At 39.2% G+C, this 21,824-nt stretch overlaps 1 protein-coding gene across 1 annotated transcript in view; it reads left to right on the top strand.

Annotated features, from left to right (window-relative positions):
- The window catches only part of DNAH8 (dynein axonemal heavy chain 8), a 319,171-nt gene that overhangs the window by 59,651 nt on the left and 237,696 nt on the right, over window positions 1-21,824 (top strand). Inside the window, exons 14-21 of the mRNA XM_053603542.1 lie at window positions 1,887-2,084; window positions 4,320-4,396; window positions 6,124-6,223; window positions 7,814-7,933; window positions 9,502-9,637; window positions 14,200-14,387; window positions 19,551-19,631; window positions 20,002-20,118. Coding sequence (XP_053459517.1) covers window positions 1,887-2,084; window positions 4,320-4,396; window positions 6,124-6,223; window positions 7,814-7,933; window positions 9,502-9,637; window positions 14,200-14,387; window positions 19,551-19,631; window positions 20,002-20,118 — 1,017 coding nt within the window. The remainder of the gene's footprint in view (window positions 1-1,886; window positions 2,085-4,319; window positions 4,397-6,123; window positions 6,224-7,813; window positions 7,934-9,501; window positions 9,638-14,199; window positions 14,388-19,550; window positions 19,632-20,001; window positions 20,119-21,824) is intronic.

Genomic DNA, 21,824 nt, shown 5'->3' with positions numbered 1-21,824 from the left:
AAGGAGTGCTAAGGTGGGGGAGCCAGAGAAGGGATTATAAATGGTTGTCAGTACTAGGGGATCAAAAGTTGATAAAGAGAGCTGATGAAAAAGCCAAGACCAACGCAAACCAGCAGGAGCATGGTCATCATCATGGCTGATTCCCACGACTGGCTTTTATGGTGTTGCAATGTGGTATTGGGGGGAGGTCTACACTGGCTACATTTAGAGGGTCAAGTCAGGGACAGACCACCTGACGTTCAAATGACCCCTCCTCTAACCCGTGGGCAAATAGAGGATGTGTTAGTGATCAGAATTCTGCCCCAGTCTCTGGCTGGGGCCAGGTGGTAGGGTAAGGGCTACAGGGTAAAGGACAGAGTCTTAGCTTGCTAGAAAAGCAGAGTGAGCTGGCAGGAGTAAGTTTTTGTTCTTTAAAGAAGACGAATGGAGTGCATGTGTTGGGGGAGACTCAGATACTTCTCTGTACACAGAGCACATACAGCACACTGTAAATCCCAATGGCCTATCTGTCCTCCAGGTTTAGGAGGCTTCTAGGATCACACTGGTTTTTGGAAGTGTGTAGAAATCGTGGAGGAAGAGCAGCAGTTGCTCTGAAAATAGTTTTTTTCTGGGTTGACACACACAGGAACTATGTGAATTCTGCTGGCTGTGTAGGGGAACCTGGCAGTGCTATCTTCATGGTGTGTGATATTCGGAAGACTCTCTGAAAACAGGTTTATTCCATTTCTGGCCATTGGACAAATGGATCGGCCCTGGAGAGCTAAGGACATTGTTTTCTAAAGCAGGAATCAAATTGGGGACTCACTGATGAAGATCAAGGGACTAAGTAGACTGTGGACATAGATTTTTTTTTTTTTTTCCTGTAAGGTAGATTGTATTTGGTAAAGTAGACTGTCGGTTCTGAAATAAAAAGTATCGTGAGGGCTTCCTAGGGCTCTTTGGGGTCAGGAGTGATTACTGTCATCGTTCAGGCTTCTTGGGTTGGTTCATCATCTCTGTGGTCCCCAGCCCCTGGGCCGTGGGCCGTAAGTGGTCTGTGGCTTGTTACGAAGGAGGTGAGCGGTGGGCGAGCTAGTAACGCTTCATCTGTTTACAGCCTCTCCCCATGGCTCACCTCACCGCCTGAGCTCCGCCTCCTGTCACATCAGTTTCAGCATTAGATTCTCATAGGAGCGTGAACCCTGCTGTAAACCGTGCATGGAAGAGATCTAGGTGGCACACTCTTTATGAGACACTAATGGCTAATGATCTGAGGTGGAGCTGAGGAGGTGATGCTAGTCCTGGGGAGAGGCTGTGAACACAGATCATCATCAGCAGAGAGGTTTGACTGCACGGAGACCATAATAAGTCAACTGCTTGAAGACTCATATCAAGACTACGCCCCCCTCAGTCTGCGGAAAAGTTGTCTTCTGTGAAACCAGGCCCTGGTGCCAGAAAGGTTGGGGACCACTGTTTTATCTGAACACAGGAGTCAAAGGGAGAACACAGGTGGATTCATGCTAGTGTCACATATCATAGCTATGGTGGGAGACAGCAAGAGTGGTGGAGATTTTGAATCCAGTGATTCAATGAAATGATATTCTGAGAATTCTCAAGAAGGAAAAGATAAAACTATTTAGTCATGTTCTCTCTGCTCTTTCCTATTGAAAGCCAGAGTGATTAATTTCTGAAAAATGTAAGCTCTCTCTGGATATGATAGAACATCATCTGTTTTATATAGTCTAAAAGTATTGTCTTCCATTTTTTCTTCTTGCTTGGTTTTAGCTAAAGGATTTAGTGGTTGTTTATTGATTTGTTTTTTTTTTAATAATGATTCATTAAGAGCTCATTCTAGGAAGGGGACTTAATATCTCATTAAAAAATAAAATAACACTTTTATTTTTAAGATTACAGAAATGATAACTGTTGTGCAAACATATTCAGCTTTGAGTAATTCTACCATAGAAGGAATAGATATTATGGCAATAAAATTCAAAAATATTTATCAAGGAGTTAAGAAAAAGCAATATGATATTCTGGATCCAAGAAGAACAGAATTTGATCACGATTTCTTGGACTTCATGTCAAAAATCAATGCTTTAGAGGTAAATAATTATACATGTTTTTACTTAGTAAAGCTGAAAAATAATCAGTTGTTCTATCCAGTACTGTTGTAAATATTCACATGCAATAATATTTATATATTTACTATTTCTTTTAAATACATATTACAAATTGATCAAAAATATTGGCAGTATAAGTAATTTTTAAACCAGTTCACAAAATATTTTCTTTTTCTTTTAAATGAAAAATGAGCACATCTAATAAAAGATCTCATAGCATAATTAGAATCCCAAAGGGCTATTGTAGTGAGGGTTCATTTTAAATTTACATTAAAATTTATATTTATTTATTTGTTTATTTTTTGAGATAGAGCCTCAAGCTGTTGCCCTGGGCAGAGTGCTGTGGCGTCACAGCTCACAGCAACCTCAAACTCCTGGGCTCAAGCAATTCTCCTGCCTTCGCGTCCCAAGTAGCTGGGACTACAGGCACCTGCCACAACGCCTAGCTATTTTGCTTTTTGGTGGTAGCCATCATTGTTTGGTGAGCCTGGGCTGGATTCGAACCCGCCAGCTCAGGTGTATGTGGCTGGCGCCTTAGCTGCTTGAGCCACAGGCACCGAGCCTAAAATTTGTATTCTTGTGCCAAAGAGCCAAGAGAGAATTTGTCATTCTTTTTCTTAAGTGTGAAAATATATGAGAACAGATTAGGAAGATGGAGCACTCTCCCTTTGGCTCTGTGCTTCACACCTGCATTCTCCCTGTAGCTGTGGAGGGGAGTTCTGAAGAGGTGCTCATATCCTACGTGTCATAGATTAAGGGACACCAGAGGGATGAAAAGTAGTCAAAAAATATGTCAGATGAGACTGTGACCTGTTTCTCTCTCATCTTTTGGTCTTGTATGACCTCAGTTACCTTCTTACTGAAAACTACTGTTAACCTAAGTTTAGGCCAAGGTAATGGTCTCCTTTCTGCTGCACAATTTCTTGGAATGTACTTTGATTATTTTTTGAGTCTGAAATCCTTGCCATGAAGGTGAGAAAAATCAGATTTTTTCCTCATTTATTTAAAAAAATGTTTAAAAACCAAATTACATGTAATCTGGACTGTGTAAATAAGAAAGAGTCTCATATTAACCAAAAAAACCACAGAAAGATCCTAAAGTCTTATCGCTCTAATAATACCGCTCTTTGTTTTTGGCATACATTTCCCTTCAGCTTTTGAAAGTTAAACTCTTCGACATTAAGATGTATATTAGTTATTACTGTTAGTGTTTGACTAGTTGGGTAAGGTGGTGTTTCCAAAATGCTTTGGGAGTTCAATCTTTATGGCAATGGGAATTTTTCAAATACTTGTTTTATCTTAAATTACTCTTATGATTTATTATTAATAAAGATTATATGGTATCAGGGATTTATTGTGGTCTCAGATACAAGTTTTAGCTCTCGGTAAATTTAGAGGTCACATTAACCTTTTAATAGTTAAATAATTTGCTTGGTGCCAGAGTTTTGATTATCCTTTCTTTTCCAGAGTTTGATTGATAGTGTGGTGTACATTAGTAGAGCAAACCAAGATAATGTATATAGGAAAGTAATTTCCAAAGAGTAATTCATTTCCATCTATTGGGTACCAGGATTCTGGAGTTCATCCTATGGATGGTGGCAATCTTGAAAAAACATTTTCCACTTCTTGTTCCTCCTTAGCTGTGGCACAAAGGTTTCTGAGAGCAGCAGTGTTGGAAAATGACACTTGTTGGCCCTGGTGCTTCACCAGAGGTCCTAAATATCCCAAAGTGAGATGCTTGTAAGGCACACTCACTCCTTTCATAAATTTCCTAGATCAGTGATATCCAGTAATAGTGAACCCCAAAGGCAAATTACCTATGTAATTTTAATTTTTCTAGTAGCCACACAAATAAAGAAAAAGAAGCAAATGGAATTAATTTTAATAAATACTTTAACCCACTCTATTAAAATATTATAATTTTAATATGTCATTACTATAAATATCTTTGATGAAAACATTTTCCCTTTTTGTACTGAGTGTTTGGATCCTATCTATCTGTATTTTACCCTTATAGATGTCTCACTTCCAAGCGGTGACATTTCAGTGGGCACATGTGGCTGGTGGCTGCTATATGGGACAATGCAGTTCTAGATGCTTACATGGTAGATGTGTTTTGAGGGTATTTTGATTCTATAGAAAAGTCATTAATTGTTAAACAAAACTGATGTCTTCCTTAATATCAAACATAATCTGGACATTAACATTTTATTTTAGGTACAAATACAGTCATTTATGAACAGTACTTTTGGAAAAATCTCATCTTCTCAGCAGGCTCTTCAGCTGCTTCAAAGGTATTTATAACGCTTTAAGCAGTATAGTTTCTAAGTAGAAAAACTTTATATCTGAAAATACAATTTCAAATTTGATGTTCTTGGTTGTCACTCCTACACAGACCTTAAAAACAGAAAAATATTAACCTTTCAATTACTACTTAATAAATTGGTAAAATTAGAAATACAGAATGACACTTTTTCATTGCTTTTTTTTTTTTGGTGGTAGAAAGTCTTTCAATAAGAAATGCAATTATTTCACATTGTTACTCCCCCTTCCCACCCCCGCCATGTAATATGCTTAAGATTAACTTCGTAGGTATTATCAGAAAGGGAACAAATAATGTATAACTCTACATACTAAAAAATATCTAAAGTGAGATTATTTAAGAGTAATAGAAACTAAAACTTTCCATCCCCTCGTCTCCAATGAGGCTCCTGCACCTTTTAAAAGCAATTGTAAGTACTTAAGGTGTACATGGTGCAAACACCAGGTACTTCAGTGTAGTGAGATGGTTGCTACAAGGAAGCAAATTAATATAGGTTATCTCAAAAAGTTACTCTTCCCTTTTTTTTTTTTTTTTTGTAGAGACAGAGTTTCACTTTATGGCCCTCGGTAGAGTGCCGTGGCGTCACACAGCTCACAGCAACTTCAACTCCTGGGCTTAGGCAATTCTCCTGCCTCAGCCTCCCGAGTAGCTGGGACTACAGGCGCCCGCCACAACGCCCGGCTATTTTTTTGTTGCAGTTTGGCCGGGGCAGGGTTCGAACCCGCCACCCTTGGTATATGGGGCTGGCACCCTGCTCACTGAGCCACAGGCGCCGCCCTACTCTTCCCTTTTTTTATTGCACAAGCACCTGAAATCTACTGTCAGCTTCCTTTCCCTCCCTTCCAACAGCACTACTCTCTCAAAGGGCAGGGAGTCCGGGTTAGAGGGATGAGCTGGTCTAGAGGCCTTTCCCTCCAGCTCAAGAAGGGCTTAGGACTCATGAAAGGGACCCTTGGGAACTCTTCCCTGAGAGCTGGTGGAGGTAGGTTTGGGTCTGGCTTTCTTATAGTTCCGTGTCTCTATAGTGATGGCATATACCTGGTGAGACTGTCGTAAAAAAGTCAAAACAGACATAAAATGACTTGGGCAAATGTCAGTTCTACACAGATAGCAGGTACCATTTTGTTGGTGACCTCTCTCTCTGTCTCTGCCTGTTTTTGCCTATAGTATGTGAATTCATTTTATGAATTCATTTATTAGTGAATTCATTTTATTAGTGCAGTGTTGTGGTTTCAGTACTTGCTGTGCGTCAGTCTCTAAATGGAAGTAATCTTTGCCTGATGAGGTTGTTCCTATGGTTATGGTTATTTGGAATTACGTGAGGGTTAACATTGGCTAGGAACATTGTGTTCTCGCCTCCATCTTTGCCAAGCCAACCCCTCACTCATCTTTTTAATCTCAGTTTAAGTGTCACTTTCTCAAGGAATCTTACTTGAGTTCCCAGACTTGGCTAGGTCCCCCTGTGCCTTTCTGGCCCCCTCATAATTTAAGCAATTGTTTATGTTACTCTTGACTTCCATTTGCCCTTCCCGTAAGATAATTGTAGGTTCCAGGAGGGCTAGGACTGTACCTATCTTGTTCATTACTGTATCCTAGGACAAGGGATGAGGCCCAGCATGAATATTTGTCAAATGAACGAATGGATATTTAGTATATTTCTCATTTACTTTTTAATTATTCATCTTCAATTACTTTTAGATTTCAGAAGCTGAACATTCCCTGTCTTCAATTAGAAATAAACCACACAATTGAGCGTATTCTTCAGTTTTACGTGGCTGAACTTGATGCTACGAAGAAGGTAAGTGTCATGGTTATAAATGGAATGGTACATTAATGTAAAAAGAAAACAATTCTGAAAGTATTTGCCATCATTGTTTTGTGCCAAGCTTTTCAAAATGATTTCTTCTCTGCTAAGGACCTTCACTGCTAACACACTAACTGCCATATGAGTTGTATTTAACTCATGCTTGTATTGAGCTGGGGGCTTCTTAAAGTTATGAAACCCACACTGCTGTCAATCAGCAGTCTCCTCCACCTGCTGTCACCTGTTCCAGCACAAGCACTTCACCATAACTTTTAGTTGTGCATTTTGCCTTGTTTGCCTGGTGGCTCTGAACAAACTCCATCTGATAGTAGACAGCAACGTGACATTGTTGCACATACTTAGGGATGTGATTCAGAGGCCCTCATTCAGGACCACCCGTGGTCCACTCCAGACACAGCTACATACTCGTGGAATGACAAAAGACTCACTGCTACTAAATAAATTCAATGAGTATGTTGTGAGTCACATAGAACTCAGGTGGTGTGCAGTGTAAACATTGATCCTAGTACTGCATGAGTTGCATATAACTCATGCACAGAAAACAGTAAAAAGTAGCAAATTTTTCATTAAATTAGAAAGGATTGTTTTGTATTGAAGTTTTTGTTCTATTTTTGTAATAAAACACTGTGGTCCCGAGGAAACAATTTTTGTCTAGTGTGGCGGTTAATGTGCTACTAGACCTCCCCTCTCTGTGTGGGAAGGGGCAGCGTGTGCTGCCGCTCAGCCAGCTTCATGCCTCTTTCGTCTTAGGAACTGTCTTTTTGCCATAGTTTTCAGGTGTGTGTCTAGCAAAGCCCATTTGAGTAAGTATTTTTGAGGATCAAAATATAGGTCTGGAGCCTATTGTGAGAGATGTAATGTATCTGTATGCTCCTTTTCGGAGAATGCTTCCTTAAAATTTGGGATAAGGACTGGGCACTGTGGCTCTCGCCTGTAATCCTAGCACTCTGGGAGGCCTAGGTGGGTGGATTGCTTGAGTTCAAGAGTTTGAGACCAGCCTGAGTAAGAGCAAGACCCTCTCTCTTCTAAAAATAGAAAAACCTGAGGTAAGACTATCTCTTTAGCCCGAGAGTTTGAGGTTGCTATGAACTGTAACACCACGGCACTCTGCTCAGGGTGCCAGAGTGAGACTCTGTCTCAAAAAAATAAAAGAATTTGGGATAAGGGCAGAAAAAAATACATGTAATAGGAAATAAAGGTGAAGAGAGAATTAAGTGTCATTGTTTCTGAGCTTCAAGTTATCATCTCAGATGTGTGCTTAGCTATTTAATAACTCCTTACTGCCTATAAGACAGTGGTTCTCAACCTTCCTAATGCCGTGACCCTTTAATACAGTTCCTCATGTTGTGGTGACCCCCAACCATAAAATTATTTTCGTTGCTTATGGTTGGGGGTCACCACAACATGAGGAACTGTATTGAAGGGTCGCGGCATTAGGAAGGTTGAGAACCACTGCAGTATAAGACATATAAATAATAGTAAAACAATACAAATATAACTGTATATTTTTTGCTTTTTCCACTGCATTAAATTCAGACATTAACTTTGTATTTTAAATTATAGCTTTATCATTCTCAAAAAGATGACCCACCTCTCGCTCGCAACATGCCCCCTATAGCAGGAAAAATACTTTGGGTGAGGCAGCTCTATCGCCGGATAAGTGAACCCATCAACTATTTCTTCGTAAGCTAATCATTAAATTTATAATATGTGGATTATGGTGGTTTTCATATAAGAAATATATTTTTTCCTACACTATGGGTATCCAATAAAGAGTCCATTCTTTTACCATGCAAACAAAATTTCGTTTATAAATATAAACTTGAGAGAGGCTAAGTCATTTCCTTCATGTGCAGTCTATAAGCCAGTTTAATTACAATTATCTTGAAGTCAGTGAATCTTATAACTTTATGTCTTTGATTAATAATAACACCAGGGCACTTTAAAAAGCCCCTTTAAAAATAAAAATAAAAAATTTGAAAACACAGTAAAATACAGGCCTAGCGCTGGAGCTTACTTACATGTGTGGACAGATAGGTCCCGATGTATGTGTTCAACGGAAGTAAAGATACTCAAACAATGTATTCCTGTATGAAGCCCTGACACCAAGGGCTGGGTGTAACTGAGTCTGTTCATTCTGTGTGTCTTTAAGATTATTAGATTTCTGAAAAACAGCGTAGCCTTAGGCTCTGTTGGCATTCTGAACCTGACAGGATGTCTTTTCTTTGTCCTTGTTCTTTTGTTTTTATTTAAAAGACAGGGTAGCAGAGTTGGTTTGTTTGCTGTCTTATACTTAAATATAGAACAAAATAAGTATAAAGCAATAATCTTACAAGTAATTTTATTATTTAATTGTTTGTGTTTGGCTGCCATCATTTACTTCCTTGTTCGGAGTATCTTAAAAAAAGATTAAAGACAAGACAAGATTATCTTGTCCTTGGATAAGAGGTCAAGGTAGGGGCTCAGTCTCGTTGACTTCATGGTGGCAGGGTGGGGATTATTATTACCCTGATGGACATATGTGAATTGAAACCTAATCTTTCGGTTTTTACATAAAGAAATTGATTTTTATTCTTTGATATATGGTTACCTTTTTTGTGTGCTGGAATTTTTTATTTTGAGACAGAACCTCACTAGGTCATCCTTGGTGGAGTGCAGTGGCATCACAGGCTCACAGCAACCTCAAACTCTTGAGCTTAAGTGATTCTCCTGCCTCAGCCTCCCAAGTAGCTGGGACTACAGGCACCCGCCACAACTTCTGGCTGTTTTTTTTTTTTTTGCTGTAGTTGTCATTGTTGTTTAGCAGGCCTGGGTTGGGTTCGAACCCACCAGCCCCTGTGTATGTGGCTGGTGCCCTAACCACTGAGCTACAGGCACCGAGCCTGGAATTTAGGAATTTACACTGATATTCACTGTTCAAAGAAAATCTATTTATTGTATCTTGCCTAGAGAAGTAGAGATGGGCAGAAAATCAGAGCTAGAAACTCTGAATGCCTGGGGCTGGCTGTGGGGCTCCAGGCCTCTCTTTTTAAATCCTGTCTTTTCTTTTCCAGTGTTCCTTCTATTCAGATAATATTTCCCTATTTGTCTCTTTTCCTTGTATGGTCTCTATCTTTGTTTTATTCTAAGGTAGACTCTAAATCGGTAGCATCATTATTTGACATCATTTTACATATGAATAGTTTTATGATTTGGACATGAAAATAACAGAAAATGTTTAAAATAAATCTTTCTTTTTTCCTTAAAAACAGAAAAACTCAGACATTTTGTCAAGTGTGGAAGGTAAAGCTGTGATCCGTCAGTATAACAAGATTGCCTATGTGCTGGTGGAATTCGAGGTGATCTATCACACAGCCTGGGTCAAGGAGATCACGCAGTTGCATTATGGTGCGTGTAAGATTGCACAGCAAGACTCAAAGTAGAGTTAGGGGGTTTTGAATGAATTTGTGTTTCTGGAGGATTTTTTCAATCTTTTCATATAATCTTAGGATAGTTAATATTTAGGGATGCTACAATGGTTTATTTATTTACAGTTGTTAATAATTTTATGATTTTATTAGCAAGAACTGTCATGACCTTAAAGTTGATATACTTAAGTTAGGACCTTCTACTGAAAAAACAGTATTTGAAAGTAAAAATATGTTTATAGGTGTTTCTCCATAGATTAATGGAGGTTTTCATATTCCATTTTGTCATGTTGTTGGTTAACCTCAGTCCCAGTCTGGGGAAAAAGAATTGCAGCCCATTCCCTGCACCCCCCCCACCGCCTCGCTCCTCCTCCCCACCGCTCCCCGTCCCTTTCTCCTTTTCTCCCTCCTTCCTTTCTTTTTCTATTGCTGAGTTTAATATCAGTTTTAATTTCAGCTCCAGCAAATAAAGAGTATTAGGCGTCGGGGGTCATTGCACATGAAGCCTGAGCTGGTTTGAAAGCCGACTGGGAAAAAACTCCATTGAAAATCAATAACTCAGCCAGTTTAAAACATAATGTTTGAGAATGCCTGGAGAAGCCTTACATTAATTCAGGCTGAATAAACTGAGAAAATGCAGCCTCTCTCTGGCCTCTTCAGAAGGCTTTTAGTAACTTTCAACAAAGGTGCATATGCAAAATGTAAAAATGCCAAAGGTGGGGTTGAAAGAATCCCAAGTCCCCTGTGAAGATTGGATAGAGAGAGAGGCTGGGTAAAGGTTAGGGGATTGTTAACAGACCAAATAGCCCATGCTGGGAGGGAGAAGATAGTTCTATCCCCAAGGAGAAGTAATTTACCTACATATCAAATGTTCAAACAGTTGAATCCTTCCCAGTTGTTGACTGTCCAATGCATAGGCCTAGCCAGGCCTCCTGGGCTGGGCTCTTTTCATCTGTGGGCTTTCTCCTGGATACCACCTCTGAGAGGGGGTGCCCTGGGAGAAGTCCGCGTATCTACCTCCCATATGTAGGGTTGTGTCTGAGTCTTTCTGGGGAGGGGATATATTTTGCCAAGGCTTTGGGCAGAGTTAAGTTTGAGGCAGGGGGTTGTTCTTAGCCATTATCCAGCCATGCTGGTTATCTGGGAGGTTGTTGTTTTCTGGGTGGACAAAATTATTGGTCAGTTCAGGTTCCTGCTTTGTTTCATTTTAACTTTAAGCTGTTAGCTATCACCTCAACCATAAACTCTTATTCCTGACCTTGGTAGAACCTTTACCGCATCCCCTGCTAGAAAGATTTCTTCCTCCCAAACCAGGTCTCCACTTTAGCAGAGCACAGATTTGTAGGTCTAGGAAGCACAAATTCTGTGGCTGGGAAGCACAAGTTCTGTGCCTGGGTTACTGGGAATGATGGTGAGAGGGGTCACTCCCACTCTTGTGTCCTGGCATTAGACTTTAGCTGTTGATGACATAGCACTTACATATAGGCCATCGATTCACTGCATCCCTGCATTCTAGAGGACAGCTCTCAACCTCCACAGGGTGCTGGCCCCAAGTGGTGCTGTAGTTAACCCTTTATTAAACCCCTTTTATCAGGTCAGCTGTTTCTGGATGATATGGTATATGGTAGGACCCTATGTGTTCTTTTTTTTTTTTTGAGACAGAGTGTCACTCCGTTGTCTTGTGTAGAGTGTCGTGGTGTCATAGGTCATAGCAACTTCAAATTCTTGGGCTCAAGTAATCCTCTTGCCTCAGTCTCCCCTGTACCTGGGACTACAGGAGCCTGCCACGATACTCGGCTAGTTTTTCTATTTTTAGTACAGATGGTACTCACTTTTGCTCAGGCTGGTCTTAAACCCTTGAGCTCAGGCAATCCACCTGCCTCGGCCTCCCAGAGTGCTAGGAGTATAGGCACAAGCCATCGGGCCTGGCCAGGACCCTATGGATTCTAATGAAAGTCTGCTAATAGAGCAATGCTTTCTGAGGAACATCAAGGGAAGCTTAAAACTCACATTACGGAAAAAAGTAAAAGAGAATTTTTAACAACTGAAATATAGAGCACATACTGTTTTGCTTCTCCTACAATGCCATGAACTTTTCTATTTTTTTTTCTCCTGCTAGGTTTTCTACCCCCAGTGCTTTCCCTCTTATCTGCTTGTTCAAAAACAAGCTCAATGATCACCTGTTGCATAAAGCCCTTTCTTATTCCTCCTGGCAGAAAACACTGTGTTCCTCCTCCAGAGTTCTCCACACATTTTATGCCCAGTTTTTTCTCATGATTATTGTTGCTTTATATATCTGTCTTATCTCCCTGCACATTCCAAAGATCCTCTGCATGTCTGTTTTATCTTGTATCCTTTTAATAATGGTCATAGCTAACATTTTTATACGGTGCTAACTGTACTCCAGGCTCTGTTTAAGCACTCCACATAAACCAATTTCTTTAATCCGAATGGCAGCCTTTGGAGGAACAATTACTAACCTTGTTTTATAGATGAGGAAACGGGAGGCACTGGTTACGTGACTTGCCCAAGATCACACAGTTAGTAAGTGGTAGAGCCAGGAATCAAATTCAGGCAGTCAGGCTCCAGAATCCACTCTCTTAACCCTTATACTGTACTACTTCTAAAAGTGCCAAGAATGGTGCCAAGCAGGCTAGGGGAGTCTCAAAATATTGAAAAAAATATGCTGGGCTCATGCCTGTAATCCTAGCACTCTGGGAGACCAGTGGGGGTGGATTGCTTCAGCTTAGGAGTTCAAGAGCAGCCTGAGCAAGTGCAAGACCCCATCACTACTAAAAAAATAGAAAAAACTAGCAGGGAATCGAGGTGGGTGCCTGTAGTCCCAGCTACTTGGGAGGCTGAAGCAAGAGGGTCAGTTGAGCCCAAGAGTTTGAGGTTGCTGTGAGCTGTGATGCCACGGCACTCTAACCAGGGCAACAGAGTGAGATTCTGTTTCAAAAAAAAAAAAATTAAAAAATATCCAATAAGTAGAGATCAGGCAGTCTTGATAAATATTAATACCAATTTTACCAATATTTCTGGGGAGAGGACCTTGAGAATATCGGTTGACACCTATTCTGTGCAGGGTACATGTACACACTGCCGTGGATTAGTGCCCAGGAGAAGTGGTCACATGTAAAACAATAGAAAGTTTAATTTTTTCATGTGCGCACAGGCTATCGGAAAAGAATTTCTCTAGAAGACTTCCTGTTATTCTATTGATGTGATTAAAATGTATAGGACTTAGACTAATAATTGGGGACCTAGTGTCGGCCTCCCTTAGCTGGCTACTCTCTAAAGTTTCTCTGATGGTGATTCACTTGCAGTGGAATGGTCACTCTGGCCTGGAACAGACTTGCTTGGCTGTCATTATTGGCCTGTCCAGGTCACCTTGATGACTTTTTTTTTTGTTTGTTTGTTTGTTTTTTGCAGTTTTTGGCCAGGGCTGGGCTCGAACCCGCCACCTCTGGCATATGGGGCTGGCGCCCTACTCCTTTGAGCCACAGGCTTTTGTCCTTTCATACTAGCTCAGTACAGTTTCAGGGAAGACAGACTTCATTCAATAAATCTTCAAAAGAGGATAAATGATTTCTAATCCAATTTTAAAAGATTCCAAATGAAGTGAATAAATTTTTTAGTTTAAATTTCCATGTAACTTGTACCATCAAGAACCATATCCAGACTAGTTTTATCTGATGAGTAAAAGAGAACTAACTTCAAAGTGATATATGGACAATTTTATTTTACTAGACATTTGATGTGGCTACATTGTGTGAAACAGTATGAAGCTTGGAAAAGTCTGTGATTATTTCGAAATTCTCATGTTAGTAGTGTTTGTTAGTGTAAGATAGAACTGAAGCTAATACATACTAGTCTACCAGTGTTTTATTATTATGTATCACAAATAATTGTTAGGATAGCTAATAATCTAAGACTACCCACTCGGGATTATGTATTTCAATTCATAATAAAAAACTTGTCTGAAAACGTCTATTTATATGATTGATGTCTATGTGAGATACAGTGTAAAAAAATATTCTAGGAGTTCACAACTCAATGTTGTTTAATAAATATTTCTTACTGATACTGAGCCTACTTGAAACTTCAGCATGAGACTGATTTAGATGAACCTCCTTGAGAAAGCTAGTTTGCGGTCCGAAATGAAAAAGGGTTTGAAATGAGGTGTGTCGTCTTTTGTAGTTCTGACCTTCTTCAGTTCTTTCCCAGGGGTGAAGTCCCAATCCATAAAAATAAACTCACACCGTATTACAGATCTCTGTGACCCACTCAGAAAAGTATTGCCATTCACAGCACAAAGGCTGGCAGTTCTTGGTCAATTTTTATTTCTGGATCTGATGTTATGGTTCTGCAGACACTCTGCGTACATTAATCTAATTTTCGAGTACTGACTACGTGCCAGGTACCGTGCCTTAGCACCTGGGACATCTAAAACTATTGTTTTGTCGTTAAGAAGTTAGTAGAGATGGAAGCAAAAAGGAAATCCAGAAGAAGTAATGCCATCAATTGTTTATTTGTTTGTAGCTTTACAAGCCACGCTTTTTGTGAGACACCCAGAAACAGGGAAGTTGCTGGTTAATTTTGATCCCAAAATTTTGGAAGTTGTTCGAGAAACTAAGTGCATGTTAAAAATGAAGTTGGATGTACCAGAGGATGCAAAGAGATTGCTAAAATTGGAAAGTAAATTGAAAGCAGACAAACTGTATTTGCAGGTAAGATGGACTATGTTTTCTAATTATTTTTGAAGGATTCCTTTTTTTTTGTAAAGGAAAAATATATCCTTGCAGATATGCTGACGTGGCATTGAGGGGGAATTTGTTAATTAGGTTAATTCTTGGTAGACATAAAATATTGACTTGCACACCAGAGAGAAGATTAGAGATGCAAAGGAGAAAGTGAAATTATTAGAAATCAGATCTAGAGTTCAGGATAATGACAGTGATGAAATAGCAAGTTAAAATTTTTTTTTAAATTTTACAATTTTATAGATTAAGTGCATTAAATTTTATAATATACTTAATTCTAAGCTAATAGTAAAATATAAATTAATAAAGTAGGTTGACTATATTGCACAGTAGACGGGATTCTTAACATTATGAGGTAAAATGAAACATTTAAATTCAAGTTCAATAGTGGGGAAAACTAAAGTTTTAAAAAATGAAAACGACAGGCAAAAACTGACATTACAAAGTAGCACAGAAAAGATGAAAGCCAAATATATTCACATCCTAATGCATAGTTTCTAAAATGGGAAACAAAGCCCGGCCTGTAATCCTAGCACTCTGGGAGGCTGAAGAGACAGGATCCCTGGAGCTCAGAGGTTTGAGACCAGCCTGATCAAGAATGAAACTCCGTCTCTACTAAAAATAGAAAAAATTAGCCGGGCATCATGGCAGCTGCATGTAGTCCCAGCTACTCAGGAGGATGAGGCAGGAGGATTGCTTGAGCCTGGGAGTTTGAGATTGCTGTGAGGTAGGCTGATGCCAGGGCACTCTACCCAGGGTGACAGAGTGAGACCCTGTCTCTTAAAAAGAAAAAAAGAGAATGTGAAACAAGAAAAACATGAGAATTTCTTAGAAAGCCAACTGAAACAGCAAGATGTCTTAACTTCTAGGAAGGTTGTGGACATATATCTGGGAATGCAGGAAGATATATAAGTATAAGGGCATTCTTTCCAGTACTACCAGTCGTAGTAAAAGACTGAGATCTAACCCCAGCAATAGAGAACTGAATATATATGGTTAATAAGATAAATACACATAAATTAAGGGAATAGATGACTTATCAATAAGAAATGAACTCTGTTTCCAGTGGTGCAAAATCTGTTAACTATGTTTATAATCAATAATATAATAAGCAAATTGCCAATTCTTCCTGTTTCTTACTGGGAAGAGGAATATGAATCTGTTATATTCAATATGTCATTATATTTAAATCTTTCAGTTTAATTGAAGTCCATGTCTGGAAATAGGAACAAAAGGATAATGAACTTCTTTTGGAAACTAACAAGAATATTTCAAAAATTTATCCCACTAGCAAGTATAATAAACTTAAAGTGTTAATTATATATATGTATATATATATATATATATATTTTTTTTTTTTTTAATTTGGCCGGGGCTGGGTTTGAACCCGCCACCTCTGGCATATGGGACCGGCGCCCTACCCGCTGAGCCACAGGCGCCGCCCCTGTATATATATATTTTTTGAGACAGAGTCTCACTATGTGCTGTGGCATCACAGCTCACAGCAACCTACAACTCTTGGGCTTAAGTGATTCTCTTGCTTCAGCCTCCTGAATAGCTGGTACTACAGGTGCCCACCACAACGCCTGGCTATTTTTTTGTTTTTAACAGGCTGGGGCTGGGTTCAAACCCACCAGCCCTGGTGCATGTGACTGGCGCCCTACCCACTGAGCTACGGGTGCTGCCTAAAATTTTAATTATATTAATACATGACTCTAAGAGCAACAACAAAAATGGTAAATTATTAGAAAAGAGATTCCCAAAACAGCTTTACTGAGATATAATCATATATCATATAATTAACCCATTTTTAAAGCATACAATTCAATGGTTTTAGAATACAGGTAATCACAAAGTTGTACAACCATCACCATAATCAATTTTAGAATGTTTTCATCACTCCCATTGACATACACTTCCCATTTTCCCTCAAGTCTCCTCCCACTCAGCCCCTGGCAGCCACTAATCTATCCTCTGTCTCTGTGGATTTGCCGATTCTGAAATTTCATACAAGTGGAATCATACACTGGCTAGTCTTTTGTGACTGGCTCGTTTCACTTTGATAGTATTTTCAAAGTTTGTTCATATTGTTTTATGGATTGTACTTCATTTATTTTCATAACAAAATAAGATTCCACTGTATGGTTATAACTTACCACGTTTTAGTTATCTGTTCATCAGTTGATAGTCATTTGGGTTATTTCCACACTTTGGCCTTTATGAATAATGCTGCTGTGGACATTTGTAGAATGTGAGTTTTGTGTGGATACATGTTTTCATTCTTTTGGGTGTATGCCTGGAAGTGCTGTTACTGGGCTTCAGTAACTTGTCAGCTCCATGTTGAAGCTTTTGAAGCACTGCCAGGCTGTATCCCAGCATTTTGCATTTCCATGAGCAGAGCAGGAAGGTTCTCCTTTCTCTGCATCCTTGCCAATACTTATTATCTGTCTTTCTCAGTTGAGCTATCCTAGTGGGTGAGAAGTGGTAGTTCAGTGTGGTTTTGATTTACATTTCCCTGGTTAAGAATGTGGGGCATCTTTTCATGTGCTTACTGTCTATCAGCAGATCTTTGAGGGAGTGCCTATTCAGATCCTTTGCTCATTTGAAAATTGGGTTGTATTTTTATTTTTCATTTTTAATAGTGTTTTTTAATTTTTATTCTTTTTAGAGACAGGATCTTGCTTTCTCTCCCAGGTTGGAGTGCAGCGGCATGATAATAGCTCATTGCAATTTCAAACTCCTGGCTAGAGCAATCCCCCTGTCTTAGCCTCCCAAGTAGCTGGGACTACCAATGTGTACCACTGTATTAACTGGTTAATTTTTAATTTTTTTTTTTTTTTTTTTCTGGAGACTAGGTCTCACCATGTTGGCCAGGCTAGTGTCTAACTCCTGGCCTCAAGCTATCCATTCTCCCACCTTAGCCTCCAAAAGTGCTGGGTTTTATAGGCATGAGCCACTGCACCCAGCCACCTTTAATAGTTCTTTATATGTTCTAAATACTAGTCTTTTATCAGATATACGATTTGCAAAAACTTTCTCCCATTCTATGGATTGTTTTTTCACTTTCTTGATGGTATCCTTTGATGCACAAACATTTTACATTTTTGTCAAGTTTGATTCATCTACTTTTTCTTTTCGTGTTTTTGACATCATGTCTGGAAATCTTTGCCTATTTAAGGTCATGAAGATTTATGCCTATGTTTTGTTCCAAGAGTTTAATAGTTTTAGCTTTTACCAAAATATCATTTAATTATTATATTTAAAAAAACCAGAGGAGCATTGGCGTTGTAGAAATTGTAGATTCAGCATCAAAGTGTATTTTGATTTAAATGTTAATCATCAATAAAGAGAGAAATAGATGTGTTCATGAAGGAAAAAATAAGTCAAAGGTCCTTACACTGTCTAGTTGTGACTTTGGAGGATTGAGTGTCAAACTACTGTTATAAAATGAAGCTAATCTCATTTGCGTTGCAATTTATAGGCTTTTAGTTAGCATTGAACGGTATCGCTGGAAGTCACAGTTCTTTGCCAAATGTCAAGTATAAATAAAACTTCAGCTGTAAGTAACAGATAAAAAGGAAAGGAATCAAGAACTTTGCCACTATTAAGTAAAAATTGAAACAGTTTAGGGTGGTGCCTGTGGCTCAAAGGGGTAGGGCGCCGGCCCCATATGCTGGAGGTGGTGGGTTCAAACCCAGCCCCTGCCAAAAATTGCAAAAAAAAAAAAAAAAAAAATTGAAAAGTTTAATATTACTAATTTGGGGAAGAAGTAATGTGAATCCACATTTACACATAGTATAGTAAGTTACAAAATGATCACAATTGGATCATCATAGATCAAGTTTAAAAAATATCTAAAAGAAGGGCGGCGCCTGTGGCTCAGTCCGTGGGGCGCCGGCCCCATATACCGAGGGTGGCGGGTTCAAACCCGGCCCCGGCCAAACCGCAACCAAAAAATGGCCGGGCGTTGTGGCAGGCGCCTGTAGTCCCAGCTGCTCGGGAGGCTGAGGCAGGAGAATCGCTTAGGCCCAGGAGTTGGAGGTTGCTGTGAGCTGTGTGAGGCCACAGCACTCTACTGGGGGCCATAAAGTGAGACTCTGTCTCTACAAAAAAAAAAAAAATATCTAAAAGAAAACATAAAAACTTATTAATTTTGGTTTTGTGGAGATGCTAAATTTATCTTGATTCAAGAAAGCAAGTGTGGCATCAGTGATTCGTATATTTTAAGGTGCCAGAAGACAAGGGATAGGAAGGAGAAAATGTGTAATGATAGATATCAAAAAGAAAAAAATAAGACAATTATCTAAACCATTTATAATAATATAAATCTAGGAAGACAATAATAAATATGAAAAATGAAAATCTAGAAAGTTCCATTGACTTACTTAAAGGGAAAGCTCAGTAATTTACAGGTGGGGGAAATCAGTATAAATGTAAATGAGCAGGCCCTGTGATGTCAGAACCATGAAGAACAGGTGTGATGAAACCTTCTTGGTATGAATCAAATGTGACTGTTGGTTTTTTTTTTGTAGAGACAGAGTCTCACTTTATGGCCCTCGGTAGAGTGCCGTGGCCTCACACAGCTCACAGCAACCTCCAACTCCTGGGCTTAAGCGATTCTCTTGCCTCAGCCTCCCAAGTAGCTGGGACTACAGGCGCCCACCACAACGCCCGGCTATTTTTTGGTTGCAGTTTGGCCAGGGCCGGGTTTGAACCCACCACCCTTGTTATATGGGGCCGGCGCCCTACCTACTGAGCCACAGGTGCTACCCGACTGTTGGTTTTGTTTTTTTGTTTCTATATTTTACTTTTTCGTGTTTTTTTTTGTTTTAGACAGAGTCTCCCTCTATTGCCCTGGGTAGAGTGCTCTGGCATCATAGCTCACAGCAACCTCAAACTCTTGGGCTTGAGCAGGCCTCTTGCCTCAATCTCCCAAGTGAGCTGGGACTACAGGCACCCATTATAATGCCTGGCTTGTTTTTCTATTTTTAGTAGAGATGGGGGGGTCTTGCTCTTACTCAGACTCAGACTCGAACTTGGGAGCTCACACTTTCCACCCATCTCGGCCTCTCTCAGTGCTTGATTGTTGTTTTAAGATGAATTAAAATAAGCCATTTTAACTTTTTGTAGGGTCTTCTGCAGTATTATGATGAGTTATGTCAGGAGGTGCCTTCTGTGTTTGTCAATCTGATGACCCCTAAAATGAAAAAGGTTGGTGATGTTGAAGATTTATATTGATTTCCCTGTTATTTAAAATTAGATTTGGCTCTATAAATTATGGATTTTAGACCATTTATTCTTGCCTAGACCCTCTGTCTTTCTAGTCCAACTTCAAAACTCTATTTCCTACAGAATTTCTTGCCTCAGTTTTGTTGCCTTTAAAAAATATCTAAATCTAAAAATCCACAATTATTTTCTGGGTAGCTGAAGATGATTAAAAATAAAAAGTTATTTTTATTCAGTATAATGGAAGGAAAATAAAACTGAGAAAATACAACCTGCTGGTAGTAAAGGAAAGCCTTTTCTATGAAGTCAGATGCACCTGTTAATAGTGTAAGATGTTGTTTTTCACTTTTTATAGGTGGAATCTGTGCTGAGGCAAGGGCTCACGATATTGACATGGTCATCTTTAACACTGGATAGCTTCTTTCAAGAAGTTGATTCAGTTTTGGATATGTTCAATCAACTTTTAAAGACGGTATGATTAATAAGTAAAAAAGGCTACATATATTAACACTCAGAATGTAAGAAATGGTTTGATTATTTATGGAAGCTCTTTAGAGGGTATGACTTTTCACTAAAAGTATATCAATTAAAAAAATAATGCTTTGTGTTTATTTTACTGCTTTGGGATCTTCCTTTAAGGTGATCTTGTTCTTATCCCTATATCACCTTTAAATATGTTAAAGTGGTAGTTCAACTTCACACTGTAGGTTAGAAAATGGGATGATGGTAGACTTGAAGATGGCACAGTGGAGTGCTTAAATATTGATTAATATTAATGCATTGAATATATTACATCATTGAATTAAATAGAATATTATAATCATATTATATTATAATTATTGGAGATTTGTCTATTGCTTTCTGATATGTTTGCTGCAGAGAACATGCGTATTTTTTAAAATGTGTTAATCTGTCATGGAAGCATAGTGTAATAGACAAACTCAGAGGCTTTGGAATCAGGTAAACCTGAGTAGGAGTCTTTGCCTTTTTTTTTTTTTTTTTTTTATTGTTAAATCATAGCTGTGTACAGTAGTGCAATCAAGGGATACAATGTGCTGGTTTCATATACAATCTGAAATATCCTCATCAAACTGTTCAATGTAGCCTTCATGGCATTTTCTTAGTTATTGTATGTAGACATTTGTATTCTGGCTTTAGTAAGTTTTGCCTGTACCCATTCTAAGATGCACCGTAGGTGTGGCCCCACCCATTACCCTCCCTCCACCCTAACCTCCTCCCTAACCTCCCCCCTCCCTTCCCCTTCCTTGGCCCTTTCCCCATATTCTTGTGCTATAGCTGGGTTATAGCCTTCATGTGAAAGCTATAATCTAGCTTCATAGTAGAGCTGAGTACATTGGATACTTTTTCTTCCATTCCTGAGATACTTTGCTAAGAAGAATATGTTCCAGCTCCATCCATGAAAGAGGTAAAGTCTCCATCTTTCTTTAAGGCTGCATAATATTCCATGGTATACATGTACCACAATTCGCTAGTCCATTCGTGGGTCGATGGCCACTTGGGCTTCTTCCATGACTTAGCAATTATGAATTGGGCTGCAATAAACATTCTGGTACAGATGTCTTTGTTATATTGTGACTTTTGGTCTTCTGGGTATAAACCTAGTAAAGGAATTATAGGATCGAATGGCAGGTCTATTTTTAGGTCTCTAAGTATTCTCCAAACATCCTTCCAGAAGGAACGTATTAGTGTGCATTCCCAGTGTAGAAGTGTGCCCTTTTATCCACTTTCACGCCAACATCTCTGGTTTTGGAATTTTGTTATATGGGCTACTATTACTGGGGTTAGGTGATATCTCAAAGTAGTTTTGATTTGCATTTCTCTGATGATTAAGGATGATGAGCCTTTCTTCATGTGTTTGTAGATCGTGCGTTAGAGAAGTTCTTTTCAAGTCCCTTGTCCACCCTGAGATGGAATCACATGTTCTTTTCTTGCTAATACGTTTGAGTTCTCTGTGGAGTCTGATTATTAAACCTTTATGGGAGGTATAACCTGCAAATATTTTCTCCCATTCTGAGGGCTGTCTGCTTGCTTTACTTACTATGTTCTTGGCTGTGCAGAAGCTTTTTAGTTTGATCAGGTCCCAGTAATGTATTTTTGATACTGCTTCAATTACCTGGGGAGTCCTCCTCATAAAATATTCACCCAGGCCGATTCCTT

This window comes from Nycticebus coucang, chromosome 9 (genome assembly GCF_027406575.1).
Source record: "Nycticebus coucang isolate mNycCou1 chromosome 9, mNycCou1.pri, whole genome shotgun sequence".
NCBI classification, from domain to species: Eukaryota; Metazoa; Chordata; class Mammalia; order Primates; family Lorisidae; genus Nycticebus; species Nycticebus coucang.
This window is presented reverse-complemented; position numbering and strand designations above follow the sequence as displayed.